Consider the following 19,771-nt stretch of genomic DNA (forward strand, 5'->3'; position numbering starts at 1 on the left):
ATTGATATTTTTTATGTGACATGACGGCACGAATGAACCACCACAACGCTTCGTCTCATCGGGCCTCGCTGTGGGCTTTGTCAACTTGTCTGATAGTGCGTTGATTTGGCTAGTCTCGTTGTATGGCCCGATGTGCGACTTTGGAAAAGTTAATGCACCTTTGGCGTCAAATATTTATGCGAACATTAAACTTACAAAGTTACGCAATTGAAAATCTAAAGCACACGTTTGGAAATGTCAATGCAAATTTCAGATCAAAAGTTAATGGGAACTTTATACCCATAAAGTTTCGGAATTGACATCCACGCGCTCCGTAGATTCCATGAGAGAGTGTAAATTCCGCAGCATCCGCGAGATGTCGCGGCGAGCCCGTTCACCATCAAAACGGCCCTGAAACTTAGTGCTCGAATGGGGCTGCTTGCGTTATGTGACTCCCGGTGCATGGGCGTTGCCGCGAAATCCAGCCCGAGTTCGCAATTTTTGCGGTGAGATGGCTTTTCGAGCATGAAAAATACGTTCTAGACAATATCCAGAATGATTTTCTGCGCCGGCGGTTGCTTTGGTCGGCGGTGCACGGACAGCGCGAAAAAATGTCGGGGGGGGGGGGCTGAAGCCCCATAAGCCCCCCCCCCTGGCTACGCCCCTGGCCGGAACCTCCGTAAGACGCCGACAAATATCCGCAAATTATCCTACCTTACATTTGTACGCCCTAAACTTGAATTTGCTTCTTCAGTATGGTCCCCTCATTACATTTGTTTAACCACTATGCTAGAATCAGTTCAGAATAGAGCCGCTAGATTTATTTCACAAAATTACAACTGGAACGAAAGTATAACGCAAATTAAAAACAATCTATCGATTCCTTCTTTGGCCACTCGTCGTGATGTAGCACTTACATTGCTGTTTCACAAGTACGTTCACGGACCGAGGCCATCACCAATAGCTCTGCAAGTTTCTCCATTCACCTCACGAAGATTGCATAATCATCTTTCTTTCACGCGCATCTACGGCAAAACAGACGCTTTTAACTCATCTGCGCTTCCACGTGTCATCCGCTTGTGGAACGACCTTCCCGATATCCTGGTAGCTGAAGCTCACAAAGAAAAATTCCGTCACGACATAAACATTTATTTCTTACTTAAAAAAAAAAACTTGTCTGTGTAGCTTCTTGTATGCTTTTTTTCTTTTTATCTTAGAATTATTTACTTGGTGTAAACTTGACTCTTCGTTGTGTTTTTATTAACAAAGCATTGTATAATTGTATAATTTTGTATAATTGTTTGTTCTTTATACTGTGTCAATTTTTCCCCCTTACCCAATGCCCATTCTTCGGGCCTGTAAGGTATTTTGAATAAATAAATACTATACACCACTCTTTCAAAAAGCTAGACGGTGGGTACTCCGCCGAGTTGATTAATGGTGCCTAAGGAGTTCCACGTGCGCGCACCGGAAGATACAGGGAGGTGGAACAGGCAGCTTGATTCTTTGAACAGCGTTTTTCTCAAGTGTACCTAAAAAATGTAATACGGAAGAGGCTCCATTGGAACGCTATAGATATACTATTCCCAACACCACTGTATCGGTCTCGATATGGAAGCCAGCTGAAGCCTGACTTCTCAAGCGTCTTCCAAGATATCCTGTGAAAACAGTGATTAAGGATCATTGTCAAGTTTCATCTTGAAGTTTTACACGTCAAAACATGGTGAAGTAACTAGGTTTCTTTTGTGCTGTGGTCAACGAACTGGGCGCTCTGCTTCTATCCAGAATCGTTGCAACACTCCTTTATTTTTGTACGAATGCAGCACACTTTTGGCACAACATACGAATTGTGTTTGATGTACAGATATACCCAAATTTGGAAGATGTAAAGTTTTTGACAGTGGAATAAAAAAAAAGATAACAGCAGTGTTGAAAACCTGACGTTACTAGGCTTGCATGCAATTTGGAGATCACGAACTGACTACATCCTAGCTCTAGAAAACGGGAAACCGATGTAAACGCACTTTTGTGATGCCTTTGCGTGTACAAGTTCTCTGCTTGACGTTTGGGATGAGCTTAGCAAGAGATGGCAGGCGTGGCAGAAGTGCCTGCAGCAAAGACTGGTCTTCATGAAGATGTGTGATTCCCTCTCTCTTTGTGTTAGGGAACCTGTGAAAAAAACGCTTCAGTGCATGGTGCTTGCTATGTTAGAAAAATAAAGACATTGCGGAAAAGAAAAAAAGAAGCCGCCGTGGCATCGGGGAAGCGGGCTCAGACCGGAATTCCCTAATATTCTTCTCAAAGGCATTAATTTACTTTGTTTACAGGAGCCTCACTGAGAAATCTGACGTCAATTCGAGTATATTTTTATATGGTTTTAATCTTTGCCGTCGGTAATTTCTGGTACCGTCATTCGGTCACGCCGCTGACTACAACGGCAGATTTTCGCGTAATGCGGCATATAATACTATCGCATTAAAAGAAAAATGCCGCAACATTTCCTGACGTTGAGTCTAGCTTATTTGCATCAACGAGAGTAAGCTTGTCAGAAGTGTGTTCTCCTTGTACTTTCCCTTGCGCCCTACAGCTTTCTAGAAGCGCGGTGAATAAAAAGGTGTTCGAACTTAAGGACAAAAGAAATAAGAAGGAAGAAACTGAGAATAAAATGCACAAAATACAGCAACACAAAGGTCGTTGGATTCATCGTTGGCTCATGTGTCGCAAATTTTGTAGGCGTTTAGTTAGGTGACCAAAATTGTGGGTTAGTCTGTATTTATAGTCATTATTTGTTGAGAAGCGTGTTGGGCACTTAGTTGAGACACCTTGCGTGTGCACTCTCCAGAGCACCGAAGCCAATCTTCATATCCACACAGCTTAAGTTTGCGAAACTTCTTATGCTCTACCAGGTGCAAGACAGACGCTCCCGGCACTGCATGGACATGGTTAACCGCGAAATGCCTCTAGCCGTCGCTTCCGCGTACGCCCGCGCTTCTGACACAGCAGCGAACGCCAGCACATCTGCGGCAGCGGACGTGGTAATCCACGACGTGGCATCCAAGATGGCCGAGCTGTTGGAGGCATCGGGCCGGTTCCCGATGGCAGAAAACCTGCGAACCATCCAGACCATCTTTCTGCTGCCTATGGAAGACGTGAGTGACTGAATTTCGTTTGTCTGTAGCCGTGCCGACAAAGCTAGGCAGGCCTTAGACTCGGAACAGTAAGAAAGCACTAAAGCGTTGCTATTTGAAACTGCAGGGCGCTATCTTGACGTGGGCGGTCACTAAGCAAGGTTATAGCTATATGACTTGTCGCCTGTGAATGAATAATACCAGTGTCACACATAATCGAAGGGAGAAAATGAAAACCATCGGATAAGTTTCTTTTTTTTGTTATTAGCTTTCCATTATGGTCGGGCTGCACATCACCTGGTCGTTTTCGCATACATTCTTGTGGTAAGCGGGAACGGTGCCTCAGGATGGGGAAACACGCGCAGACCGTGGTCATCCCTGAGCCGGTGAAAAAACCGGACTTCGAGAACCTGCGAAACATATCACTAACGCCGTATTTCGGAAAACTCAACGAGCGAGTGGGGGTCACGCGGCTCCAGGGCTATCTCGAATGCAATGATCTTCTACCCAAGACAACGTTCGGCTTCAGCCAATATCTCGACTCAAGATGTCCTCCTCCTACTCGAGGAGGAGGACATCTAGTCGAGGAGGAGGAGGTATTCATGGCCCTCGATATAAAGGGGGCCTTTGACAACGAGAGTCACGACGCAGTCCTCGAGGGACTGAGTCGATTAGGCTGCGGTCAGAAGATCCACGGATATGCCGTGGCTTTTCTGACCGATAGAACAGCCACAACCGACATGGGTGACGTGAGGTCTGATAGAATCAGGATGCCTAACAAGGGCAGACCTCAGAGTGCGTTTGGTCTCCCCGATAGTTTTCAATATGGTCATGTCCAGACTTCCAGAACGGCTTGACAGATTCCCAGGCAATTGGAACGCCCTGTATGCCGACGCCATCATGGTGTGGGTCAACGAATGTTCGGTGGGACAAAACCTGACGGCTTCATGAGTAGGTGGGCTGTGGGAATCAGTACACCAAACAATGCCGCCTAGCCTGCCCACCGAATAAGTCTGAAATAATAAGAATACGCAGAAGGCGATACGACAAATCACTCAAGCGGGAGGTTACGCTTGATGGGCAGGATACTGGGTATGTGACTGCAGTCTAACCACAGAGTAGACACCACACTCAGACTCGTATCCAAAGCCAGGGCCCAGGTGATTCACATCACCACCAGAGTCGCAAATGAAGAAGAGGGCTCCAGGAAGAATATACGGCGAGACTTGTGCGAGCCCTCGTCGCCAGCAGGGCTATGTACTGTCTGCTGTATCAGAACTTCCTTCAATCAGAAAGCTAGCAGGTAGATGCCACGCTTCGCAAAGCTTATAAGGTGGCCCTGGGCCTCCCCAAGCGGACCTCTACGACCAAGGTGATGGACCTCGGCGTTACCAACAGCTACTTAGAACATCAGGACGCGTAGCTCAACTCCCAAATTGAATGGCTCCTACTAAGGAAGACCGGCAGATCTCTATTAAAGAAAATCGGCTGCCGAGCTTGCCTCGAGAACATCAGAGAGATTGTAGACGTCCAAATTATGATACCGTGCTCCCGATTAAGATGGCAAAAGGGAAGGGAGAGCCAAGAGTCTAGAAAAAGGATTTGCGGACGGAGCGGACGTGGCATACGTAGACGCAATTTGTTGCGCAAGATGATCAGCGACTGTTGGTACGGCAGTGGACTCTGCGTGCAGAGAACTCGCCAGCATCACTGCCAGAGACAGCAAGCCCACAGAGGCTGAAGAGGCCACTGTTGCTCTAGCGGTAGCCATAGGCAACTCTCGGGAGAGTCTTTGGCCATAATCGCCGACTCGCAGCAAGCCTGCAGGAATTATCTCAACTGAAGACTATGTAAGACGACAATGCGACTCATTCAGGGCGTAAGCTCCGGAGTCGAACATCAGATGTCATGGGTACGAGGACATGCAGATCACCACATGGCTGACGTAATTCTCGAGGCCACACCTGCCGAGCGGGGAGTTGAGGCGTGGCTACTAATGCCTGTACCCCAACGGTATAGAGAAATACTGGGGCAGCAGCAGACAATATCCTCCGCCCCACCCTAAGCTCAACAAAGAGCAGGCGATATGCTGGTGACATGCTGGCGTCAGCTTTAGGCAGGCACTTTTCCATGTGTACATATACTCAACAAATGTTGCCCTACCGCGTATGAGAATAAAAGTCAACATTGCTGGGATAAGGTTACATTACACCACACCATGTGGGCCTGCCAACGTAACCCTGCACGCCTCCACACAAAAGTCCCACATTGGAGCAGTGAGAGGCTGCCTTGACCAGCCCGGTCCTGGAGGGCCAGATTTCCTTTACAGGCCGAGCCTGCGCGGCGGTTGTCTATGTGGGTGCCTTAGACCAGAAGAAGGAATTCCGGAGTGACTCACACAGATCACAACGAGAATACTTTTTAGAGCTACAATAAAGTTTATTCTCTCTATCATGGTTTATGATTTCTGGTGGCAACACTTGTCTCAGTGGCTCAACACGGAAAATCTTGGCTGGCTGTGTTATACGACTGGGTGAAGTGTTCCCGTTGCGCTTCCGCACCAAATGGCAATATGATCACTCTGTGACCACATTATCGACAGCGAAAGTTGCAGCGAAGAACTCCTTGCTGCGACGTGTTGCTGGCACTACACGGCAACCACTTTCCTATCGCTTTGTCCATGTCTGCCTCTCGATTTTTTTCCTTTTTCAAGTTTTCTGGCATTCTCATAGTATAACCGTGTACAAACTAGCCTAACAAGCCACTCTTATAAACCCCGAAGGTCGATGTCTTTGGCAAATGACTTTCTATAATGCTGTGTTATGACACTGTTAGTTTCAAGAATAAATTAAATATGCGGTGCACGGAGATGTATTCTCTATCCTATGCTCAGGACGACAGCTCAACCTACACATGTATGCGCCGTACACAGACCGTGTACTATTTAACGGTGTTACCCTACCTTGTACTTCTTTGTGAATGCAAAGGAAAATGACCTATTGCTTGTCGCAATTCTTGATAGCGCACTGGGTGGCAGCGGTGTCAGTTCTCAATTTCAGCTCATACAATTGGCTGTTTCATCGGTTCTGTCGCTCTGCTGCGGCGCGCAAGCATCCGCGTTACAGTTTTCTTTAATGCGAAGCGTTAACCGATCTCAGCGACGTTTTTGCGGGCTGGCGGGGGGTATCTTGCCGTTTTGCTGGGCCGACTCCGGTGATAACGAATTCTAAAATCACATGCCACAAGGGTGACTTGGTATGTGCCACTGGGTTTTAGTTCACTTTTAATTTTACATTTTGACATTATACACATTCTGTCTTACGTATTATAAACACAAACATCTACAACATACAATCTCTACCTACCCGTTGACTACACAACAGTTCCACCACTCCCACAACCGTTCTCTACAAATCATGAATGCTTCACATTCGTGGAAGTCAACTACACTTGAGTCTGCGAAAATTTTTAATTTAGCTTGCTTTTTCTTAAATGCGGAAGAAGTTTATACAATAAAGCTAGCTCGCCGCAAGGAACTGCATCCTCCTATCGACATATTGACGGCAATATGGTTGGTTAAATTCACGTAGGAGGCTTGTAATTGCATGCAATTTAAGGCACCCTGAGAAGGGAGTCGCATAGCAGATTACATGCCCATGCACCCACCCCGCCCTACTTGTTCTTTCAGGAGGTCGTTGACGCGCTGTACGAGTCGGTTCCGGTGGCCGACGCCAGGCGCACTTTGTTCGGCTCTGTGGTGCTGACGACCACCGCCCTGAGCGGGCGGCGCTTGGCAGCACTCGGCTCCAGGCTCGACCACCTGTCGCTGCCCCTGTTCGTGGATCCACTGGACACCAGGGTGCGCTACCTGGAGTCGCTGCACGCGCTGCTGGTGCCCATGTTGGTGCTGCAGCCGCCCGTCTTCGGGCAGACGCTCACCCCCGCCGTCAACTACGGGTCCCTCGGCCGACTCGTTGCCGAGGTAGGTCGTTGAGGCAACGGCTGCGTGTTGTGGGTACATTTCGGGAAAGAAAGATGCTGCTTGCGTCATTATCCGTGGCAAATCTATTTTCATGGATACTCTAGCGATGGATACCCATCGTGGATACCCATTTCATGGATCCCTAGCAATGAAACAGTTTCTTCACGCGCCCGTTATGAGTCCTGCAAATGTACTTGCGATGATGTCTTACCTATGGCACAATTTGAAACAGCTGAGAACATGGGGTCATAACACTTTAAATATACTGTGCCATATGCAGTATCATAGAAATTCATTTGCCGAGATCATCGACCTTTGGGTTGCCACAACACCGTGCCGCAAGGAGTCCTTCGCTACAACTTCAGCTGTCGATAACGGGGTTATAGACTGATCATACTGTCATTTGCTCCGGAAATGCAACCGAAACACTTGGACCAATCGTATTACAAAGCTCGCCAAGAAAAAAAATTGTGTCTTGTGCTATTAGGACAAGTGTTCACGCCACCCGCCGTGGTTGCTCACTGGCTATGGTGTTAGGCTGCTGAGCATAAGGTCGCGGGATCGAATCCCGGCCACGGCGGCCGCATTTCGATGGGGGCGAAATGCGAAAACACCCGTGTACTTAGATTCAGGTGCACGTTAAAGAGCCCCAGGTGGTCGAAATTTCCGGAGTCCTCCACTACGGCGTGCCTCATAATCAGAAAGTGGTTTTGGCACGTAAAACTCCATAATTTAATTTTTTTAAGTGTTCACGCCTTGCTAAGCAGCCACTAAGGCGCGCAGTGATGCAGTGACGATGACACCTGCGCACAGCTGTTGTACAAGATGCTTGAGCGAAGGAGAATGCTACTAGAGTGCACCTAGAGTAAAATGCTACTACTAGAGCCCAACTGTAATTAAAGAAATGTATTCAGGCCAATTGTTAGAGACCATCACGTGATATACGCATCCGTTTGTTAAACAGTTATTCTATCGTCATAGGGTGACAGGGCATCTCTTGCCGGACGCATAAGGGAGGCTTTCGCCTGTCACGTCTTCACTGTTCCTGGGTGGTCCGCGCACTGGCACGTGAGCGAAAACTTGCTGCCAAGCGCCGAATAATCGCCCATATAGCAGCCACCGTGAGCCACGTGCGCGGGCTTATTCATGTACGAACAAATTTGTGTTTTTCGTGCACGTAGCTGGGTCGCAGGGCGGAGAGCACGCTGCTTCGACTACACATTGCGTCGTATTCCCATTTTTATTACCCGAACGATAGCCAGTTATAGGAACGCCGCAAGAGCTGGAGGTCGACAATTGTAGACTTAATTAATTACTCATTAATCACTCATAATGCAGCCTATGAAGTCTACAGCAGGTGGGGGAGAGGTCGAAATGTGCAATAATTTAAAAGGCACCAAAACAAACCGTATAAAAGAAAACAATATCAAAGAGCTATCGCAACTATACGTACAGGGAGGTGGCGAGGTCAGCAGTAAGCAAAGGAGACGAATGCACTAGTGAATAAAATTGGAAAAATGGTGAAATAAATCAGGACCACGAAGGCACAAATATTAAGCAACACACGAGTGACGTCAGCAAGGAATGGAAGCATGTCAGATTGCACGTTCCCCCTCTTTTACTCTATTTCACAATATCCACCCTCCCTACCTTCCCTTTTGATGACGATGTCTTCCTTAGTGACCTTAGTGATCTACTCACCCTTATCCGTATCGGGTATCTGGGTTTCTAGCCTTTCTTTGTGGACCAATCGCGAGGATAATATACTCTAAATATGTGGGCCGTTCCAGCGGGCACATGGAGTCAACCGATTTAAGGCGTCCGGCGCTCCTCCTACTTCCATCACGCGATGGGTGACGCGGTAGAGTGCCGTGCGCAGCGACTCCTGTCCATTCTCATCCCCAACTGGATCAGGAGGGCATCCTTGATCGACTTAAACTAGAGATTTAATCACCTGCCAACTTCTTTAACGTTTGGGATTCCTTCAGCCTGCTCTACACACCGGCTTATTCTTTACTCCAACAGGAGGGAGGGGTGAGTTGCCCAATAATAATAATAATAATAATAATAATAATAATAATAATAATAATAATAATAATAATAATAATAATAATAATAATAATAATAATAATAATAATAATAATAATAATAATAATAATATATAAATAAAAACAGGTGCTGCTGTAGCGAAGGCAACTCTCCTAGCCGAAGCATTGGCTCCAGCGACATTCCTTGTTCGAGCGGTGTTGATCACTTAGGATGACTTCATCCCCACCTTACTGGAAAGCTTTGTCTTATTTGGATGTTTTTATTGAAGTTCTTTTTAGCTTTACCATAGCTAAACATGAAAAGTAAACTGTGCCCTTGCCAAAGCCAAAACTGAATTTTCTGCGCAATGCAGGGATGTAAGTGGAGACGGCGCCTTAAGGGAGCGAAATCATTACACGATTTTGCATAAAGAATAAATTCATTCCGCCCAAATAAATTTATAGGGCCATAAAATATAAAATGATTTGTATGGTCGCCGAGAGTCGACAATTTTCTGCGCAATTGATATTCAAGAATGTGGTTCCACAGTCATGATTTATTGTGGTTCGAAAGTGTGGCGGCGCGCTGGTGAAATTTAGTCGCGATTCTGTTTGTGAAGAAACGTTAAACGATTGATATGGTGTCGCTAAAGCTGCGAAGAGCACTGAAGAAATCACAAGACATTCTCATGTTGTATGTAAAATAGAGTATTGAACTTTCCCAGTTGTCGCTGAACAGATTTTACCGCGAAACAATCCCGTTAGCATATTTGATGGAATCAAAATTGAGAGTTTGTGAGTACCTGGATGCTAGCTTGAATTGCTTTGTGTTGCACGAACTTGCATATTTTTGTAATCTTGCATCCATGCATCTTCGCGTGCAACACACACACACACACACACACACACACACACACACACACACACACACACACACACACACACACACACACACACACACACACACACGCACGCACACGCACACGCACACGCACACGCACACGCACACACACACACACGCACGCACGCACACACACATGCACACACGCACACACAATGCGTACGCAAAGGGAACTGTCTTCGAAGACGTCGATCTGTATTTTGATGATTTCGTAGGAGATTTACATTTCTAGTAAAATGACTTCACTATGGTTATGGTACGTTGATGCACACTTCGACTGTGTAGGTTTTGATCGAGAGTTTCGTGCGGCATCCGTACATGACGAAGTCCTGCAACGAGGCTGCCGACAATTTCACAGCTGCTGTGCTTCTACACGCCGCCGCCGAAAGGCCCGTGGGCCGTGCATTTCAGGTGAGCGACGTCATCGAGATGCGCAGTTCGCAGTGTTTAGGACGAGGAACTTTCCAAACACAGTACTTAGGAAGTTGTCGCTCATTTGGTGGGCATCACTCAAAATTGTGTAAAGTGGTTTAGGGGTACGCCTCTCAAGGTTCAAATATTTTCGTGCTTTTCTTGTAAAATGAGGCCTGGTAATTTCATACAATGGCGGCGCGTCTTCGGCATCCCTCAGTTGTAATATCCACACACACTTCAGTTCTCCCCAATAATCTCCGATCTCAACCTTGAGAATACCCAATAATCCCCAATAAGCTGGAAAATAATCTCCACGTATTTCACTTCAGTTATAACGTTACTCTGCGTTTGATTTCCACGTACAGTTTAAACTGGAGCAAAATATTTGATTAGACTGAAACGAGGAAAGGTGTGCAAAGACATCGCTCGAAATGTGGAGCTCGGGGAGAATTTTATGGAGAATGGACGCTCTATTGTCTCTAAATAATAATCTTATTGACAAATGGCGCTTCAGGTAAAAGAAAAGTTGAATAGTAATTGCACGCAGCAGCTTTCTATACTGCACGAAGTCTCTTCTGGGTTTCTAATTACCTAACTGAGATGGATGCTGGGCAGACTTACTCCATCGCACGACAGTTCAAAACTCGTGTATGTCTATGTTTTAAGGAGCAGCTACGGCGAAGTCAATTTTAGTCCATATGTCGTGCCATTCTTGATTCTGTGTTGTTGAAATTTAAGACGCGCTACCACCAAAGCCAGAGTGACGAACACATGGCTGTTTCCTGCTAGGAGCAGGAACATATGTATCGAAGCTATAGATTGCTCGAAAAAAAAAGTCACAGGAAGTTAGGAGCTTGATTTGAAGTTCGCGAACTTAAACGCCTCATGCTTAGTGGACAGCATTAACTTGCACTGCACTTGTTGTCTTGATATCATTTTGTTTGATCTTAGTTACCACCCACATGGTGTATGTAATCTGCTCTCAATTAAATTTATTGTCAGTAAAAAGTTTCTAAATTCCAGCTTCTGAACCGGTGCGAGCAGTGCCGATGCTGATTTTCTACCGCTGAAAATTGCTAATGTTTTGTACAATTTGATATTGGACAGTTCTGAAGATCAAGTATCTTCAGATTAGCATGCAACGCACGAGATGTGCTGTTGGATAAGTCTGTATAGTCCGCCATTCCAAACAATGCTGCCGCAAGAAATGCTTTCCGGAGTGTTAATTAGCGTTAACTAAAATGACATTTATATGTGCCCAGTGTTGCCAGTATATTGATCGCGTCCATGCCTGTGGCTTCAACTAGGCTTTGCCGAAGAAGCTTGATTTCCAAAACCTCTTATGAACTATTTTCCCGCGGGCTATTTCCCAATGAAACCGCTTACCAAACGTCTAATAATGAAACCTTCGCTTAAGGTCTTATCGAGTGCGTGCGCGGTCATATGAAATAATTCAGCTTGAATATTAGCTCGAATCAATCTTGTTTTCGTTTCCCCGTTCCATTTTGAGGATTTGATACAGCTACCAACTTTCATACCTTGCATATGTATATTTTGTATTGTATGCATGTATATTTTGTAAACAACTTCTTGTTCATGTATATTTTGTACTCCGTCATTATAAAACTTGTGACTCGCCTATGTTTTCTCGCTGTATCTCCTGTCTTTTGAAATTTGTGCTTGTGTAGCATAGCATTTGTAATTTTGACTTCCATGCATATCTTTACTCGTATCTTTTGGAAAGCCCTGCTCTACAATAATGTACTTCGCTTGGATGTAGCAACAAGTAATAATAATAAAAAAGGCGTAGATACGTGGATGTCACGAACACGTCTTGCCTCCTAGTGTAAAAATGACCTACGCACTATTCTTCAATATGCGAGCAATATTTGTATACTGTCGTTGATGTCTTTTCTCTTAGGCAGTTTTTGTGACCCTCTTCAAGATCATCAAGACTTCACCATTATGGGTCACCTCATAATCATGAAAAGACACCACACTGATGTATAGATAACTGACACTAGGATAGATAACTGACACTTCTCTGGGACATTTCCTCAAATTGAACGCTCATTTTTCGTTGTTGGAAATGTTCCCCCGTCTGTACAGAGCTTTGGCAAATTGCTCATATTAACAGCAAGCAATTTTCTTTTCAAATTTTTACTTAGTCTTGATTTGGTCGGTTTTTCGTTCCTGAATTTCTAGAAGCCCCGATTTAGAAACCCCGTCAATGCAAAGACAGAAAGGTCCAGCTTGAACGTCTTTTGTGGGGCCGTCTGTCTATAGTGGCGTCTAGCGAGTGCGGGGCTACACTTAATTGCAGTCGTGGGCCTCGGAGATCTCTGGTCGGAAGCAACGCATAGTGCCGGGTATTTTAGAGGCGATGTCGCAACTATGTCTATTATTTGACACAGCGTTTTGCGAGCTGTGGTCAATGCTTTAGGGTGTAGAATTAGATGTTCGTTTTCTACGCGGCTATTCGCAGGAACATTTAGGTCTAGAAAACAGCATTTCGTCCTAAAACGCGCGTTTTTCTGTCATTACAACATATACTTCCCTGTCGTCTCTTACGAATGCTCTTCAGGGCCAAACGAACAACCGCACCGCTCCGAACGAAGCCCGGCTGCTGGGCTTCCAAGACTTCAGCGACGAGCAGACCTACTTCGTTGCAGGCTGCTACGTTCACTGCGGCTCTGAGGCATCGTGCAGGACGCCATTCCGCCACAATCGCTGGTTCTCGGCCGCCTTCGGCTGTCCCCAAAACGCGGCCATGAATCCGGAGGAGAGGTGCACCTTCTGGTGAAGACCTAATGGTGTGCTGCCTGACCCCAAGGCGTACCACGTTTCCCACCGCGCAGAACTTGCGCTGCAATAGCGATCGACGCTTCTTTGGACATTCTGTCAATATAAATTTGAATCAAGAACATTTAACGTCGGCTACATTGCGCTGTACGCTTGCTGGTTTGACGCAGGTTGCCGTTTCGGGTTATGCGTGCGTTTTTATGCGGGCTTTTGAAATGATCGAAAATACGTCTTTGGACGACGCATTCTTGCGGTATTTAACGACGATCTTATACGCTGTCGCATTTGTGTTGAATTTGTTCCTTTGTGTTTGGTTTTCATTGCTCGGTTGTGTAAGTTGCCGTCTCAGACCTTTTATTTGTGCTTGTTGCAGAGAAACGCCGAGAATTGGTTTATTTCACCAAACAATGAATGAGAAGACTCAGGTATACCACCGTGAGGCAGTGTGTTCGCAATTAATGAATGGATGTGCATATAAAGAAAGGCTAACCCTGCTCGGGCTAATGGGATTACTGTAAAAAAAGTCATTTACTGCTGCAAATATTGTGCAGAAGAGGATCGAATGATTGAACGGGTTGTACTCGTATAACGCCCCGTGAACGATGGATTCGACGGTGGAGTCATGTATTTACCGCGAAATCTCCATCAACATTTTACATTACTGGGAGCTCACATAGCTGTACGTTCCAGGGTCAAGATGACGTCGCGTTTGTTCCTTTTCTATTTGTTTCTTCTTGTTCGGTTATGAAATTTTTCTTCTCAAAGCTGTTGTTTGTACCTATTGCGTTAAAAGTGACAAGTTGAGGCTGCTTTAACATATATTGACAAAAGAGATTGGCCTCACAAAATGTGATTTAACAAAACAAAACAAAACAAAACAAAACAAAACAAAAAAAGCTTGTGATAAGGAATGTAATCTTAAATAGTGCACATATATACGCTGTTTTTTTTTAGCTGCACCTATTTGCGAAAATTGCCTGTGGCAGATAGCGCCACGCTAACCTTCGATCTAAATTACTCAATGAGGTGGCCGTTACTTCAAAAAAAGCAGCATACTTAATTGAATGATTAACAAAATTACGTTAATTAACTTTTTAATTATTTTACGGCACATCTTTCAATCTACTAATTACAGCCGCTGAGTTCGCGAGGTGTATCTACTTGGAACGAATAATCAGGAGTACCCTTTTATAAATATTCATTTTCGATGTTTCCGACGAATGCATTGGCGTTCCATTGACTCTTTTAAGAAACCGCTGTTTTAAGCATTGAAGCCCTAACATAACTGGAACACCAATGCATTTTGTAGGACACTTTGAAAATTAATCTATTGAAACTTTTGAACTCCAGAGAATTCTTTCCGAATGGATACACCTTGCGAACTCGCTAGCTACAATTCATAGATTACCGTTAGTGTCATGCAATAAATAAAAAGGTAACTAGTGTAAAGTTCATCATTCAATTAAACATTTTCATTTCTCGTAGAAGTAGTGGCCGCCTCATTGAGGGATTTAGAACAAGGGTTAACAATGCTATCTGCTACAGGCAATCTTTAAAGATTGGATGCAACTAAAAACAACAACAAAGAAAACACCCTGTATACGTAAAATGTGCGCCACGTATGTCACCGTGTGGCGCATCTGTCCAGGAACAGCAATGAATACGTAGAGTAAGAACGTTATCCAACAGAGCTGTACCAAACAGCAAATTTCAGATAGATAACAATCTGGTTGTGCAGAAAATATACACTGCGCACGCTATGTAAAGCCGACGCGAGCTACGGAAACGTCACCCACAGCGCTACAAGACTCAAAGGGCACATCGTCAAGCTCGACACGGGGCTTCGTCTCGAGAGTACGTGGAGCGTCAAAGGAGGACGTGGCGGTTTCTAGGATTTAGTCAATCCCGGGCCGCAGAGAAGCGGCCGTTCATTCGAAGCTCAAATGAGTCCATTAATGCCGCGCATGGCTGTACTGCTGCCGTCATCACCTTCGTGGTAATGGGCTTGAGGTTTCAACCGCACTTCATACCTCGTCATGGCGTCCTTGCTCTTGAAGTGAGCTGCGAGAGGAGTGGGTAAAAGGACAGGAAGACGATTTCTATGGTAATGCAATCGGAAGTTTGAAGATGCGTATATGAGAGGTACAACATCGTGCGGCCGCCTTTGAGAAGTAGGATACCCTTAAAGATGAATAAACAAACAACTGCACAAAGTTGGAGCACGGTAATAAAGAGCCGCTATTGATCGCTGACGCTATTCCAATCGTGCGATGCAGTGCTGGCGCAATCGAGAAAAGGGAACGTCCCTCTCCCGTGTCTGCAGGTTGCCGTTGGAGGTGTGCCTTGGTGCTCGCCTTAAACCTTCTTTTTCAGGGACAGTCGCGCGGGCCTTTTTCTTCCAGTCGTGTATTACACTCGTTCGGGAGATTGAACCCCAGCAAAGCTCAATCGAAGGAGACATGCCAGCTGCACATGGTTCCTGCACTTCCTGTTCTTTTCAAAAAAAAAAATTCTTGCGTTTCCATGTGCAGGTAGTTTTGCAGTAAGAGACTCGTAATCTAACATTCGTTTCTTAGTACACCCACATTCCTCACAGCCACGTCTCCGCTACAGCGTTTTTGTTCCCTGTATTTACATTCCTGGCTACAGTTCACGCAACAGATGTCTTTGCATGGCTTGTCATTAAAATCAATCAATCAATCAATCAATCAATCAATCAATCAATCAATCAATCAATCAATCAATCAATCAATCAATCAATCAATCAATCAATCAATCAATCAATCAATCAATCAATCAATCAATCAATCAATCAATCAATCAATCAATCAATCAATCAATCAATCAGATTCACAAAAACGTGCTCGTACAAATATTAATATTAAATTACCTGGAAGCCCATGAAATTGGCTGATCAATGTTAAGCGAGCGCTCCATTCTTTCCTTTGGTCGGAAATGAGTAGTTTATGGCGACTTTCCCCCCAAAACCATGGCGCATGTGAGGAGGCGGTCAATGTCCCAGGGACGCTTGACCATTTGGCATCAGCGTGTGCTTGTTGTTGCGTTTCTTAAAGCTGACCTGGAAGTTCAACAGCAAAAAAAGGGCCCCAAAATAACAGATCTAGTAATACTTATCATGTCTGCATAGTTGTACCAGCACCTCCTCTAACTAAATGCCTGGGATGTGAGCGAAAAACCTGTCGCTGTTCCCTTTTCCTTCTTCTTCCACATGGTATGGTCACTAGAGCCCCTTGCGATGGACGGTTGCGACACACCGGCTACCGCACCCCTGATAAAGCTTGAGCAGATGACGACCGCACATTGATATCTATGCATGGGTAAGCGCATAAAATTCGTGCTATTTCCTCCTTCACTCCGCTTACCGTGCGTTTTGATGTACAAGAACAGTAATATAAAATGTAAAGGACGCAGTGCGGTTAAAAGTTCCAAATAATTTCTCCTAGCTTACAGACAGTGTGCTTATTCAATGCCAGGCGCAGGTTCCTCTGTTCGCCCGTCAGCTTGGTGCTTACTGCCATGTCCATCTTTCAGAAATTATTCTGCCTTGCTTTTAGGCTTTCATAAACGAGTATGTTTCATAGAACCATATGTAACTTCAATCGCTCAGTAATGCGCCATTGTTGCATGCCACAGTACTTGTCTAGTCGGAGCAAAAGAGACTCGGTCGTGTCTTTCCACGAAACACTTTCCGACAGCAGTAAGCGTGAACGGTGGCTAAGGCAATTCCGAGTAAGGATTAAGGGCCGCCAAGTTGCCCATGTAGTGCACTTCCACACTGTGGACTTTAGGTAAGACTGCCGAGGCGGCAGCTAAAGCCAATTGTATACGCACTGTTTTAATCAGCTCAGGCATCACTAGACCGCGCGGCCTCCTGCTGACTCCAGTTGTACGGTTGCGAGCGCTACCCCGCGGTTCCGGCTGTCAACACGCGGCAGGGCGCCTCTAATGGGAAAGGAAGCGACGTCCCAGGCATCTAGTTAGAGGGGGCGCTGGTTGTGCCTCAGAAAAACATTAATTTTCCGGCTAGTGGACAAAAGAAAAAAATAAGAGAAAGTTTACTATATTGCTCAGAGAGGCTATAAGCCGTGCATTGGCGCTAGGTTACCTGGGCACCTTTCTGACAAATGAAGTCGGTCGGCCGAAAACATAGATATTGAATATTTCGAATCGTGGTACTGGTCGTGAGTATTTCACACAATAATGCTGCTTCGGACGATTGTTTCCTCCACCTTGTAACATTGTCGGTAAATTCAGATTTCTGCAAATTTACAGAGCCGTTTTTTACTATTGCGCCCTGTTGACATTCCTATAGATATACTCAAATCGTGCGTATCTCGGCACATATTACCACATCAAGGATCTATTTTTCATAGCTGCTATATGTTTACTTTTTAAAGAAAATTTCTGAAAGCTCGCCTATAAAAGTTATTTGCTTAATTGTTATTTATAAAAAAGGTACTACTAAGTATTTTGCCCATACTGCGTGCTGTACGTGCCACCAGGAGCTCTGAAATATAGCGATAGCGATGATGACGGTGACGACAGACGTAACTTTTGTCTCCCAATTCCAAGTCCTAACATAGTATTCAGTCGTCCCTCAGGAGAAACGGCGCTGGACGTAGCATATGGCAAAAACAGGTTACTGCGTTCCTGCGATGTTCCCTGTATGGGTGCGACACCAGCGCACCTCGCTCGTGCGTTGCGCCCGACGCAGCCTCCAAAAGAGTTCATGAAGTGAGTACGTGAACTGCCGCGAGGACAAGGCCACTCTCTTCAATCGAATTATCGGCAACAAATAAGCCTACCGATAGACCCGTCCTTGCAGAAAAAAGAATGCAGTGAAGAAAATTCATGTTTGGTCCAATGAACGGGTCTGTTTGTAATAAATGCCCATCACAACTAAGAGACACAGCCCTGTGCAAAACAACAACAAAAAAGAGAAAACAAACAAACAAAGGAAGTGTTTATAAATAGTGGAGGAAGGCTGGCCAGTGTCGGCTATAAACTTCAGGCACTCTCCCACAGATGTGGTGGTTATTTTCACTCCACTCTAGTCTGGATAGCATCTCCAATTTCTCTTTGTCGTGCCGAGCCCCTTCACTGACCTGTGTGCGCGGGGCAGGAGGCCAAGCTCGCAAGCACCCTTCCGCTCATCAAGTTTCCGATTTCGCTTCGCATAAACTGGACGGTTTCGAGGCCTCATACGAGTCGACGCATTTCCCCCCGCAAAGTGGTTGCATCCGATCAAGCGTAGCGATCGCCAGTTTCGGCAACGTGCGTGGGCTGGAGGGCGAGTATTACGGGGTTTGTGGAATGACTCGTCAAGGTGACCCTGCCGACGCTGCCGCTGCCAACGCCGCCCGGTGCCCGAAAACCCAGTTTCCAGCGCCTGTTCGAGGCACGCACCATCCTCGAATCGGCAACCGCCTCGACGGCTCTCCGACTTCTTTGCTCTCAGCAGGGCTGGCTTTAACCCTTCCCAGACACTCATTTTTCCTGAGCGAGAAACACCGCGCATGACTGGGCGACGAGGTGCTTACCCCCGTGTGGGAAATGGGCGTTTTAGGCTGATCGCCTTCCGGAAATCATCCGAGCGTTTTGTGCACTCTCGAGTGGGGAGGGGGGTGGAGGGGGGGTGCAGTCGGTTTTAAAGTGCCCTGCAATATCTGGGTTGAAGCACCCACGCAACGGTGTTTGTTCATGTGCGTTTGTGTGTGCGCGGCGCTCGGTGGTGCGAAGAAAAGGACGCATTTTTTTTAGTATAATCATCTTGCGAGACTAATTCAGAATGAAGAGTTACCAAAATATGTATGCAAATGTATGGATCTTTTTTGATCTATAATACACGTTTTTTTTTGCCGTCTGCGACGATATCATAGCGAATGCTTTTTGGAATATTTATTCATCGCATTCAGGCTTCACGGAAAAGCTGCAAGGTGAGCGAAAGCAGAAAGGTTGCATTGTTAAGTGACATCGGTAATGTCGGTAGAGTCGGTAATGTCGAAGAAACGCCTCAGCAATAAATAGCAATTTTTCTGGGGGGAGGGGGGGAGGGGGTCATACTTTTCTGGTTTCAAGGTTACTTTGAAGAAATTCCAGCTTTCCATTACCAAAGTTAGGTGTAATGCTTGTACTTTGCGACGTGCTTCACTGCATAACGAATGTATATAGTATAGTATAGTATAGTATAGTATAGTATAGTATAGTATAGTATAGTATAGTATAGTATAGTATAGTAAGATGTAATGAGAGGGATGAAAAAATTGGAGGACGCTTAAGCTTCGCCTTCAAGAGTGGAACGCGACAGCGTTCCCGTCGACCCGCCAAGGGGTGTAAGACAATGGGCTACAGGGCAGCCATCACTTACTAGGCGCCCCGCATCGGACGCGGTGAGCGTCGAGCCATATGGTCGAGCAACGCGGCGTTCGGCGCAGCAACGAAACGTGCGCCTGAGCAAGCGGAACGAACCAAAGAACTCGGTATCTCGGAGGGGGAAATGATGCACGCCAGCCAAACG

At 45.8% G+C, this 19,771-nt stretch overlaps 1 protein-coding gene across 1 annotated transcript in view; it reads left to right on the forward strand.

Annotated features, from left to right (window-relative positions):
• The window catches only part of LOC139057535 (neprilysin-1-like), a 35,369-nt gene extending 21,706 nt beyond the window's left edge, over nt 1-13,663 (forward strand). Inside the window, exons 6-9 of the mRNA XM_070535926.1 lie at nt 2,886-3,128; nt 6,796-7,089; nt 10,303-10,428; nt 13,016-13,663. Coding sequence (XP_070392027.1) covers nt 2,886-3,128; nt 6,796-7,089; nt 10,303-10,428; nt 13,016-13,234 — 882 coding nt within the window. The 3' untranslated portion in view covers nt 13,235-13,663. The remainder of the gene's footprint in view (nt 1-2,885; nt 3,129-6,795; nt 7,090-10,302; nt 10,429-13,015) is intronic.
• The last annotated feature ends 6,108 nt before the right edge of the window (nt 13,664-19,771 follow it).

The sequence above is a fragment of the Dermacentor albipictus genome, chromosome 1 (genome assembly GCF_038994185.2).
Source record: "Dermacentor albipictus isolate Rhodes 1998 colony chromosome 1, USDA_Dalb.pri_finalv2, whole genome shotgun sequence".
Taxonomy (NCBI): domain Eukaryota; kingdom Metazoa; phylum Arthropoda; class Arachnida; order Ixodida; family Ixodidae; genus Dermacentor; species Dermacentor albipictus.